This window comes from Lemur catta, chromosome 16 (assembly GCF_020740605.2).
Source record: "Lemur catta isolate mLemCat1 chromosome 16, mLemCat1.pri, whole genome shotgun sequence".
In the NCBI taxonomy this organism is placed as follows: Eukaryota; Metazoa; Chordata; class Mammalia; order Primates; family Lemuridae; genus Lemur; species Lemur catta.
The window spans coordinates 22,840,445-22,853,305 of NC_059143.1; the positions used below are offsets into that span (position 1 = coordinate 22,840,445).

Consider the following 12,861-nt stretch of genomic DNA (forward strand, 5'->3'; position numbering starts at 1 on the left):
AATTCTAAGGTATAGATAGACTCATTCTCCCAGTGAAATGTCAAACAATGAAAACTCACCATGACACTTTTTTGAACCATAGAGCAATTCTTTACATGAGCTTTTACATAGATTTCACTTTATTCCACTCGAAGTCTTCTCTGCTTAACTTGAGTTGTCATCAATTTCACTGATTACTTCAGATGAATGTTCTAATCCCACAGTTAAGAAAGGAGTACAATGATACTCTTTCTTCCTCTTTCATACCCATAAGACAGTTAGTCACAAGCAGTCTTTGTGACTAACCTTTATTGTAGCTGATTCTGCATGAAATGGGTGTAACTCTCTTTAAAGGTATGATGTCATTCAGATATTGTTTCCGCTGAAATTAAGAGAGGTTCACAGTGGTAGTGGGGAGGGGGATATAGTAAAGTAGTAAATTAAAAGACAACTGTCGGCCAGGCGCGGTGGCTCACGCCTGTAATCCTAGCACCCTGGGAGGCCGAGGCAGGAGGATTGTTTGAGCTCAGGAGTTCGAGACCAGCCTGAGCAAGAGCGAGACCCCGTCTCTACTAAAAATAGAAAGAAATTATCTGGCCAACTAAAAATATATATAGAAAAAATTAGCCGGGCATGGTGGCACATGCCTGTAGTCCCAGTTACTGGGGAGGCTGGGGCAGGAGGATCGCTTAAGCCCAGGAGTTTGAGGTTGCCGTGAGCTAGGCTGACGCCACGGCACTCACTCTAGCCAGGGCAACAGAGCGAGACTCAGTCTCAAAAAAAAAAAAAAAAAAGACAACTGTCTAGCTAAATAAGAGGTCAACTATTAATGGTCATTATGAAAAATCTTTTAACCACAAATTTTTTTAAAAATCCTTAACCACAAATGTCCTCAGACAAGCTGGTAAGGGACAGCATGACCATTAAATCTAAATTATCCAGAGCAATTTTTTTTCCCATTGCTTTCTTTGTATCACATTTTTTTGCTCAACTGGTTTGCTTAATGTTCAAACATATTTCTGTCTCATAAAATCTCTATCTTGAGTGAGAATTAGAAGAGGCGCTGTAACTCAATCTAGGTCTACTTAAAAAAAACTGTATACAGTTTGAACAAAAATAGGTTTTAAAACAAACATTTTCCTGAAATGCTAGACACCAGGTTCTCTTCTTACAATATCTGAAAGACCACTTCAACTTTCCAATTCCCTGGGTGTGTACAGATGTGATAGAGTTGATCAAATTATTATGTGCCATGTTATACGGTTTTCAATTATTTTTGTCACAAAAGTGAAGTCACTAAATAGAAATAATTTGTCATTCGTAATCTCTAATTTGGGCTTCAAGAATAACAATATCACGATTGTAGAGACGCAGCTCACACAAGCGTGTCTTCCACCGCAGTGGTTCCCACTACAACGTTCCCAAGCTCCCACGGGCAAAGCTGAGGCCCCCTTCGCCTTTCCCGATGGAATCCCCGCCCCCTTTTCTCCACCTGAGGGTAATAACAGAATGCAAGTAACGTCATTATTGAATAACCTTAAATGTGCTTCAATCATTTGAACAAAGTAAACCATTCACAAATTTCAGAACTTTATTATTAAGAATTACTACATCAACTGGTAAGGTGCTGAAATTTAAAAATCACCACCAAAAAGACTAATTTTTAAAGTAAATTAATTTAATTTTTTAAGTCCTTATTTTGTCTTTAGAATAGAAATTAATTATTTTTGAAATTCTGCATTTCTCAACCAAAATATTTATAATTATCATTCTAGATAATCTTAGAAGATTTTTAGACCCACTACTTTACTCCCAGGTTTGCTCTCCAAAGCTATTTTATCGCTTCTATTTCACTTTTTCATTGCACATAAGAATGTTACGTCTGTCTGCAAATGAATGAAATAACTGCCAAGAAAACAGGTTTTTTTTTTTCTGCCTTCTGAGGGTTTTTTTTTTTCCTGTGTCGTTCCCTAGGTTCATTAGTCACATGGGGTCAGTGGACAGATGGTTTCTGTCTGACACTCTCAGTAAGTACTGCTGTGCCTGCCTGTAAAATCTCGCAAGCCCTGTCATGTCGGTGACGGATTCCAGTCCGGAGCCGCTGTTAGCAACCAAGGACTCCCCTCCTCTCCTTCCTTACCACTGCTATTTCCCTTATCTTTCCAAGAATTCCCATAAACAAATCCTAGGGTGAAACCAAAGCCATAGATTTATCATGAGTAGATAAAATCAACATTCCCAGGTGCCACGCTCCGTAATGAATGTGTGCTTTGTTCATCTCCAGAGGGACAGGGGATTTTCCATTTTCCCATGTTTATGCTTTTTCACTTTGTTTCCCCTGCAAGAAAGGGAGTCTTAAAGAACACAAAAATGTTTCACACTGGCCTCTGACCTCCTCTAACTTCACCCTGATCAGGCAGTCTTAGCAATGCCCATGCTGGACAAAATTGCGAGTTGGAAGAATTTTGTCCACAGTAAACCAGGCTCCTACCACACCCCCATCCCATTTTGCTGACAGTTACTCATATCCTTCCAGGAATCTAATATTTTCTTGCTCTTTTCCCTTTTACTCTCATTTTACACACACACACACACACACACACACACACACACACACACACTCTTCCAAAATGACCTTGAAAATATATTCACTTACTCATTCACACATTCAGCTCATATTTACTGAAGGCCTACAATGGTTCAGGCACTGTTTTAGGTGGTCAGAGAAAAATCCCAGCTCTTATGAAGTTTGCATTCCAGGGAATGGCAACAGATAATAAATTAGTCAAAAACACGGTCTTTGAGATTGTGATATACCAAGAAGAAAAATAAAGCAGGAAAGGAAGATGAAGAGCTCTGGGCATTGGGGATAATTACAATTTTAAAATTATTGGTCGGAGAAAGGCCTCACTGAGAAGGTAACATTTTAGGGGGAAAAAGCGAAGAGTGACGGAGCAGACCTCATACCTTTCTCAGAACCTTCTAGAAAAAGGAACAGCAAGTGCAATGGCTCTGAGGTGGAGCATGCCTGATTAATTTGTGGCATCTGACTAATAAGTAAATAACTGGTAGTGGATTAAGCGCCACCCTCCTAGTAATATACATTTAACAGCCCCAAGGAAGCCTCCAGCTAAAGGAATTTGACATTAATCAGTGGGAGGGAAAGGAACTCCCCTGGCGCATGGAGGCCTTGCTGGGGTTTCCCAGGTAGTTATACCTGTCTCAGTACAGCATTAGTACATTCTGATCACATTTTAAAACTAGTGGGACTTATTTTCAAAGAGTCTTGTAAGGTGTGTTTGGTATTCTCCTGAGACCCAAGAATAGTCCATTTTGTTTACTGCAGCAAATCCTATTTTGTAACCGTTGCATCTTCCCCTAATTTTCCTCTGCCTCATAAAATGTTAGCCATCTATCTCCCTAAAGCATCTTGGCTCTGGGACTTTGCACCCAAAGCAGTCAGTGCTGATGTCCTGACTCACAAGGGGGAGCACGACAGTGTGACTCACCGCGTTGGGGCTCTCTCACTCTTTTAAGGTGTTGGTATCTGTGGCTATGATCTCAGGGCTGACTATTTTTGCCCCCCTCCTCCCCCCCGAGCGTGGGGATTGTTCATTAAGGATGTGCTGGCTTCTCTGTACTAGACGACAGGGTTTGGAGTCTGCTGGGCTGTGATTATTACTCTGTAATTTCTAACTCAGAAAGGCAAGAAAGTTCTTCCCATTCTCTTATTAGAGGTCACCCCCACCTAAGGGGCAGGAGGCTCCTGGTCCATCTAACTGGAGAGTCCATGAGAATTTCAAGATTCTGACTCCTAATGTTTGTGATGTCACTCATATCTTGGCTTCCATGGAATGGGACCATTAGTCCTTCTCCAAGATTAAGGGGAAGGACGATTCTCTCCCATTTCTCCATGCCAGTGTAATGAACTCTGTTCTCAACCGGCTCTGGAACACCTCCAGCTTTGCCCTGTCCATCTCTCTCCCAGCCACACTCAATTCTATGAGTGTCCTGGACACTTATGCCTCTTAACTACCAGCCAGGCCACTCTGCAACCCTGACTCATGCCCGCCATCTGCTATCCTTGTTCTGCCGCTAGGCTGCAGTGTTTTGGGGGAAAACGTGCATACATAAACAAACACATGCATGTGTGTGCATGTGCGTGTACACATGTGCACATACAAATACACACACATCACAGACTAACATTTTCTGACCAGATCCACTATTAATTCATCCACAGTGGATATTCCAAACACTTTTCCTTACAATACTCCTTTTTCACTTAAACTTAACTCTTTCCAGTATACGAGCTTGTTTCGACAAATCTTTATTGATCATCTAATGCGTGCTGGATACGAAGGGTTGGGCCAGCTATGAATATGACATGGGCTCTGCTCTCAAGGAATTTAACAATTTTGAGAAGGAGAAATGGGTGGAGTAGTAGACATGGATGAAATAATCCTAAACCACAGTGAGATTGCTGCAGGTTGTATGAATCATCGTGAACAGGGTCATAGAGAACTGAGGGAGAGGTAAGAAAGTAACTAGATAGAGAGAGTAGGGGAAAAGGAGAAGCAGGGTGACCCTGGGTCCTGGCTTGGGTGGCCACATTCACAAGGCTGCCATTGACTGAGTTAGGAACATGAGAAGGTAGCAAGTTTGCCCTGGAGAGGTAGAAGAAGGAGATAAATCTTTTTTTGTAAGTATGCTGAATTTGATACTCCTACAAAATTTTAATGGAAGTTTGAGGTTCCCATGAAATATCCAAATGGTGATGTCCCATGTTTGAAGCTTAGGAGAGAAAGTTGTGATGGGTTTGCACAATGGAAGTGGCTATAGAATCATGCCTGCTACCAAGAAGAAAACAAGGAAAGGACAGAACTCAGAATACATAAACATTTTACAAGTAGGCAGAGGATAAGAAATGGATTAAGAACAGCCAAAGAAATGGGAACAAAATTAGGTAACTGTTTCTACCTTTCAAATCTATCTGCAGTTGTGTTCTGTTTCTCATTTCAAACTACTTGCTAGACTTTTCTAATTGGATATTGTTCTAATATTTCAAATTCAACATGTTTCACCAAAAGTTCTTACTTCTGATTTCCCTGTTGTGCCAATGTGATGGAAAGGTTTTCTTCACAGCTAGAGCTGAAGTCCCTGACTCTCACCAACAGTGTCTGTGCTTTGAGTCACTCTGCCCTGGCACGTTCAAAGTCTCAGTCACGATTGCTCAGCCTTTAAGAATCAGCTCACCACACCTTTCCATAGAATCCTTCTCTAATCCCATGGTGCAAAGTGTGAGTTAGGGACCCTCTTCACTGTTCACATTATACACTGCACATAGTTCTACCACTGCAGTTATATCATTTTATAAGTAATTACAGTTATATTATTTTATAACTATCTATTCTTAGTTCTTTGGATGCAGGGACATTTATTTATATTTGCATCCCAAATAAAATACAAATTAAAAGTTTGTTGAAGAGGGACAAGCTAAACATTAAATAAACAAGTGGAATAAAACTAGAAAACAGATTCTTCCTTTTATTGTCCTTCTCAAGTTATCTGGAGACATTTCATATTTTGTCCTGTGTCCATGGGCCCTTTACTAATCAATGTTTTATGAGTAACCCTCCTGACTACAATAACTTTTTAATAGCCACACATCTCTATCATTTGCTTATAAGACATTTTAATAGTGTAACTGGCTCCAAGAACCCCTATATGCTTTTTATAATCCTCTCCCTTAACTACTTGACCCTTTGAGTTGTTTCCCAGAAATGATGGACTCCTGGCCTCAAGTGGTCCTCCTGCCTGGGCCTCCCAAAGTGTTGGTATTATAGGTGTGAGCCACGACAGCTGGCTTGAAAGGATGGATTTTCTATAAGACAAAGGAGTTGAGATTCTGAAGGGCCCAGGGCAGACTTCTGACTCCAAGATTCACCATCCCCCACAACCTGCCCCCAATGCATGGAGCCCCTCGTGAGATACACCAGACCAGCCTCAAAACACATGGCCCTTCCTTTAAAAGCCCATGATATTCCTTAGTCAAGAAGACTGTTTTAAGGTAGCTTCTCCCATTCTCCCAACAAGACATCTGTGGTATTAAAAATTCCTTTCTTCCTTGGCAATCCTCATTGTGTCAATAATTGGATTTTTGTGCAACGAGTAACTAGACCTAGACCAAAACCCCCTTGTGATTTCAACAACAATACCGTAGCAGCCAGATTTAGCTCTCATCTCTCAAACAGTAATTCTTATACATATACTTATTGAGATTTTCACTGGCATTAAATGGCCAGCCATCTTTCAAACTTTAGCCAAGAACTGTCAATTTATAAAGTAATCTTTAATGCTAAGACATGTTGGGAGTAAGGAGGCAGTATTAGTGGAAAAGTGATACATTAATTTTCATTGGTCTTTATGAAAACTGTTTTGGAAAATTTTATTTTAGATAATATTAAAGAGGTGATTTTAATGAGCTAATCACTTGAAGATTATTCCCACCTGTGGTAAAATAGCCTGGACAATATTAACTCGAGTAAATATTCTGAATCTATCTAAATGTTAAAGACAATTATTTGTATGAAATATGTTTTGAACTAATGCATCCTAAGTGTCTTAAGTACCTTTACCATAATGTTCAACTAATTTTGGCAGAAAAAAAAAACCCTGTAAGTTAAATCTTTCACATCCTAGTAACACTTCAATTTATTTTAAAGCTATCTTTAGTGCTTTGTTGGTAATGACCACATTTGCTTCTGTGCACAGAGATTTATGAAATAGATTTACTCTCCTCCCAGCATAAAGAAGTCAGGAAGCTAGGGAGGTAGCTGTGAATCATGTGATTCTCAACAAGTCATTTCAGCTCATTAAGTCGTAAGTTTTAGAATTTTTAAAGTGGAACTAATTCAAGAATGACATAGTATGGCATTAGATGGTATACTGGCACCTTCTCTCAAAGTCTTGGGGTAAATATCTTACAGAAGGAAAACCACCATGAAACTGACTTTATTAGGCAGAGACTAAATCTGCAGGTGGCAGATACAGGCCAGGAGGGCGGTTCCTAGGAACAGAGAATCAAGGGAAGGGACTGCAGGAAAATGCAGAACACCTGACAATCATATATATCAATCATCTGGTAACATCCCACACCTCTTGTAAGCCCTGCCCCAGACTAGGCCAATTAAAGGGGACCACCTGGGAGTCCTTAATGTCTTTCTCCACTCGTGGAGACTGACCCATTCGTCTCTCTGGAACGTATTATGGCTTTGTATAGCCTCCTTTTTCTCTGCAATAAAAGCTGATCATGTGGACTTGCTTCCTATCTGCAATCACTCCACGGCACCAGTCTGCTTGGGATTCTTCCAAGCAAGGAGCCAAAGAACCAGGACAACAGTCCACAAAGAGGCCGGACCTGACAACCTTGATAGCCTTCAGGGGAGGATGAATAACACAACAGAAATAAAATTTGCATTAGTTATTTCTCATTCAGGAAGCTACAATTTTCTTTGTTACTAAACAGAAACCAAAGTCTTGATAACGAGGCATAAATACTTGTCCATAGGACTCAATTGCAAGAATACTAATTTAAGGCAGGACTGACATATAGTTTCCTGGGACCATTTGTGCACGTGTTTTGGTAAAGCCTACCTTATTTAATTAGGAGCTTTCCCAGCATGAGAATTATCACCAAGGTGTGCTCTCATCCACATCTAGAAAGGAATGAAAACTAAAGCACATACTTTCCTCCAGATTCTACTACGTAACCAACGTTTACTGGGAGTCTCCCACGGTGCTGAGCACTGGGAGCAGAGCGGTGAGCTAAGCGGAAACTTCCTAGATTCTTAGTTCTCTACTAACTTAACCACAGCCACTAAATAACTGAGAAGATTCACGCGGCAGTTAAGCCCTAAACAAACAGTGGAGAATGTATTTCTCTCAGCTCAAAGTGGGAGTGGTCCTTGGGGACTGGGGAAGAAAGGGACTAACCATAAAATGGCAATTGTACTAGATCTTGAAAATTGGCAAGAGTGGAACTGGGGAGAGAAGAGTTGAAGATATTGGGGGAGGGAGAGAGATGCACTTTGAACCACAGAAGGAACTGTATTTGGAAACTGAGGCACAGAGACACTAGTCCAGGCCACCCAGCTAGTTACTCTTAGAGCAGAACTTCTGTCGCTAGGAGTGCGCTCTGTGTTAGAGAATTTGTAAGTCCTGTGCCAGAGTATATATTTCCCCTTAACACCTTAGAGTTTTTTCCTAGCCATCAAGGGGTCAAACAACTAACTGTCCGTTTTGACCTCCAGTGATTGTTTCTCCCTGAGCCAGACAAGCTGCAAACCTGTTGGAAGCAAAGGCCGTGGGGAAGAGGCGAGAAGCCTTTGCGGAGGCAGCCACCTGAAATCCTGCTCCAAAATCTCCGCTCTCCTCGCGGTGAGGGGAGCCGCGTGCGGGGAGGACGCGGGTCCCCAGGTCACCAGTCTGTCTTCTCCGCGCCACCTGCGCTCCCGGCCTAACGCACATTCACCAAGTGCGGGCCCTTTCGGCAGCAGCAAGCGGCGGGGGCCGATCGCGGGACCCGGGCAGGTCCCCGCTGCGCAGAGCAAGGTTTGCCCTTGGGCCGGGGCCCCACAGCCCGCGCAGCCCGGACCAAGCCCCGGGAGGGCCATTCTGCGGGAAGGACGGAATCCGGTAGGAGAGAACGGCGGGGCGGGGCCTGCCACCCACAGTCCCAACTCGGGGACGTCACCGTCCCAGGTGCGTGCGCGACGGGGGCGGGAGTCCACTCCGCGCCTGCCCCCTCCGCGGCGATCCCCACCTCCCTGCGAGCAGCCCGGGCGGGCCCCAGGCTCCATTTTCTCGCGGCGGCCACACCTGGAACCGCGCCTCTGGGCAGGGCCGCGCGGGGATCACGGCCCGGGGCGGGGAGGGGCCGGGAGGAGCCGGGTGCGCGCTCGCGGGGACGCGGGGCGGCGGCGGCGCGGAGCGGGGCGAGCGGCCGGAGGCCAGGGCGCGATGGCGCGGAGCCCGGGACGCCCGTGCGCCCTGCTGCTTCTCCTGGTAAGTGCCGGGGGCCGAGACGCGGAGCCCGGCGGCTGGGGAGGGCTCTGGCGGGCGCCAGGCTCGCGCCACGACCTGCCCGCGCGCGCCGGGGAGTCGCCCGCCCGCCCGGCGCCCTGGGGGGGGGGGGGGGACAGCGCTGGGCGCGCTGCGGCGAGATCGGACCTGGAGCTCCGGAAAGTCTCCTTGGCTGGGGCCGACGGGGCTAGGTTGGAACCTGTGGAAGTTCTGTTTTTCTTCTCGGGACATCTAGGCCCTGGTGCCTTTCTCTGTGATGCGTGGGTGCAGTGAGCCCTGGGGCGAGGAACGCCGTTCCTGGGCATCGGGGGCTTTGTCTGCAGCCTTCTTGGAAGGGAAACATGGAGGCGGCGGGGAGCGACAGCCGTGTCTCCTTCCCGTGTGCCTAAAGGTCCCCTCGATTCCCCGGGTTCGCGCGCCACCGCCCACGCGCCTCGGTGAGCTGGGGAAACCAGGAAAATACCTGAATTCTTAGAGTGCAAAAAATGGGCTAAAAGTAGTTTCTTTTTTTTTTTTTAAGTATTTGTATAAAGCTTAGCTCTTTTTTTTGTTAAAGCTACATAGATGTTAAAATCACCCACAGGATAGTTTTAGCTTAAAATAAAGTACTCAAAGTTGATGTTTTAAAACAAATTCCTAGTAGTAAAGTTAATTAAACATCTGTAATAGTTTGAAGACTTTTTCAGTTAAAAGGTTATAGAAAACCAAAGTGTAGAGCCATCACATGGGGTTTTCAGAGATTACCCTCTTAGAGAAGAGAGCTTAAACCATGGGGAGATGTTCAGTCCCTGGGTCTAGATTTCTTATGCTTGGTTTCTGTGCTCAAATTGGATTTTAAACTGTTGGTTTTTCTGTTTGTTAAAGAGATCGACCATGATTAAGAAATGTGTTTGGCTTATAGGGGTTTGCTAAATGGATTTTGATAAAGTGACAGTTACCTTGCTAATATAGGCGTGGGTTCGCCTTCTGGAGACTTCACAAATATATGCTCAGAGATATTTGACACAAAATTATACTCAGTTTTCTTATATAATGATTAAAATTAAAAATGCAGGTACATTCACTGTATAAAAAGCTCTAACTTCTGAAAGATGAGCTTCCCAGAGTATGGCAGCAGAGGAAATAAAATAAAACATATATATGTAAATAAAATAAAGCATAGCAGAAAAAAGCGTGACTAAATCCAATCCAGAGATTTCAGTGAACTCCCATTTGGAACAGCATAATAATTAGGACCTCCAGACCTTTGGCACACAGTTCTTTTTCATGCTCTATTTATCCATTTCATTTTGCCCATGCAACTTTCTGTGCAAATTCATTTTGTTAATTAAACTTTTTTTTTTTTTTTTTTGGAGACAGAGTCTTGCTCTGTTGCTCTGGCTAGAATGCAGTGGTGTCATCATAGCTCACTGCAACCTCAAACTTCTGGGCTCAAGCCATCCTCCTGCCTCAGCCTCCCAAGTAGCTGGGACTACAGGCGTGTGCCACCACACCTGGCTAACTTTTTTGTTTTTAGTAGAGACAGGGTCTGGCTCTTGCTCAGGCTGATCTTGAACTCCTGACCTCAAGCAAGCAATCATCCCTTCTGGGCCTTCCAGATTGCTAGGATTACAGATGTGAGCCACCACACCCAGCCTTTAATAAAATTTTTCTAAGACATGATTTGGGGCTTTGTTTTTGGCCTCCAGAACAGCAGAGCAACTAATTCCTTCACCTTGCTCCTTTATGGTTGAGGAGTATTCCAAGCTGACATAACACCTGGCTCACTTTGAGGGTTAAATATTAAATTCCCTCTATATAAGAAAAGAAATTACCGTCAATCTTCAAATGGTATAGCAATCAGGCCAATTTGTACACTCACAGAGAAACAGGTTGACAAAATAGGAATATCTTTTACTTTACAATTTGATACTTTATTGGGCAGTAATAGACTGCTGCTTTAAATAGTGACTATTGCCATCTGAATAGGAGCAAAATTCTTGAATTATTCCATATATTTTCTGTAATACTTTTTGTAATATAAATTTGAGTGTGTTTGTTTTTGCTCAAAGAACAGTGAGCAGTTCAGCGTTTCACCCGTAATATGTTTGAAGTTAGAAGTGTAGTCTTTTGGTAAAAAAAAAAATGGAAAGCAACTCATCTGACAGAAGTAGTTCCTGAGGAAACAAGTCCTTTATAGGAAGGAATATAAATTGTAGTCTGTTGGGTCGGAGGTCAGTTGCAGATAACAGAATTTACTCTAGCTAGTTAAAGCAAGAAGAGATTTATTTCAGGGAATTAAGTTGACCACATAAGTGTAAGAAGAACTGAGAAAAGACTGCAGTGTGAACTGTCAGTAATGACTTCAAAACCACCCAGCAGAACCCAACCATTTAGGGAGCTGCTGCCTCTCCTGGGATCAGGAACCAGAAACCACACAGCTGCTCCCACCATGTGGAAACTGCTGTGATCAGGATGCTACTTTCGTGGCTAGTTCCAGACCCATGTCACATCTGCTAGGTTTCATAACAACATGGATGTCTATACCTTTCCTCTTGGCACTCACGAATCTAGGATACTAGAGCCATAATAAGACTGCTACAAAAAACCCAACTGCATCCACGACTGTCCTTGCCAGCAAAAACAGCAGGCGAGCTTCTGCTTCACTTCCTTCTTTCAGATATCACCGAAATACTGATTGAACCCAAATCACATTCAGAACTGAGCCTGCAAGGGAGTCTATGATGTGAAGCAGAAGAATTCCACCCAGAAGTGGAATTGCTCGATCATATGGTAGTTCTGCTTTTAGTTTTTTGAGAAATTTCCATACTGTTTTCCATCGAGGTTGTACTAATTTACATTCTCACCAACAGTGTATAAGAGTTCCCTTTTCTCCACATCCTCACCAACATCTATTATTTTTTGTCTTTTTAATAATAGCCATTCTGATTGGTATAACATGAAATCTCATTGTTTTGGGGGGGTTTTTTTTGTTTTTTTTTTTTTTTTTTTGAGACAGAGTCTCACTTTGTTGCTTTAGTAGAGTGCCGTGGCATCAGCCTCGCTCACAGCAACCTCAAACTCCTGGGCTTAAGCGATCCTACTGCCTCAGCCTCCCAAGTAGCTGGAACTACAGGCATGCGCCACCATGCCCGGCTAATTTTTTCTATATATATTTTTAGTTGGCCAGATAATTTCTTTCTATTTTTAGTAGAGACGGGGTCTCGCTCTTGCTCAGGCTGCTCTCGAACGCCTGACCTCGAGCGATCCACCCGCCTCAGCCTCCCAGAGTGCTAGGATTACAGGCGTGAGCCACCGGGCCCGGCCCTTCATTGTAGTTTTAATTTGCACTTCTCTGATGATTAGTGATGTTGAACATTTTTTCAAATGCTTGTTTGCCATTTGTTTGTCTTCTTTTGAAAAATGTCTATTCTTATCGTTAGCCCACTTTTTAATGGGATTAATGGTGGGGTTTTTTGAGTTGTTTGAGTTTCTTGTAAATTCTGGATATTAGTTCCCGGTCAGATGTATAGTTTGCAAATATTTTCTCCCAATCTGTAGGTTGTTCACTCTTGATTATTTTTTTTGTTGTGCAGAAGCTTTGCTGCTTAATTAAGTCCATTTGTTTATTTTTGCTTTTGTTACCTGTGCTTTTGAGTCTTAGTCATGAGTTCTTTGCCTAGACCAATGTCCAGAAGAGTTTTCACTAGGTTTTCTTCTAGTATTTTTATAATTTCAGGTCTTACATTCAAGTCTTCAATCCATCTTGAGTTGAATTTTATATGTAAGGTAGAGTTTCATTCTTCTGCATATGATGAT

General features: G+C 43.1%; 1 protein-coding gene across 1 annotated transcript in view; it reads left to right on the plus strand.

The window, feature by feature from the left end:
* Positions 1–8,921: 8,921 nt before the first annotated feature.
* The window catches only part of DSG2 (desmoglein 2), a 37,447-nt gene continuing 33,507 nt past the window's right edge, over positions 8,922–12,861 (plus strand). The window contains exon 1 of the mRNA XM_045527518.1: positions 8,922–9,045. Coding sequence (XP_045383474.1) covers positions 9,001–9,045 — 45 coding nt within the window. The 5' untranslated portion in view covers positions 8,922–9,000. The remainder of the gene's footprint in view (positions 9,046–12,861) is intronic.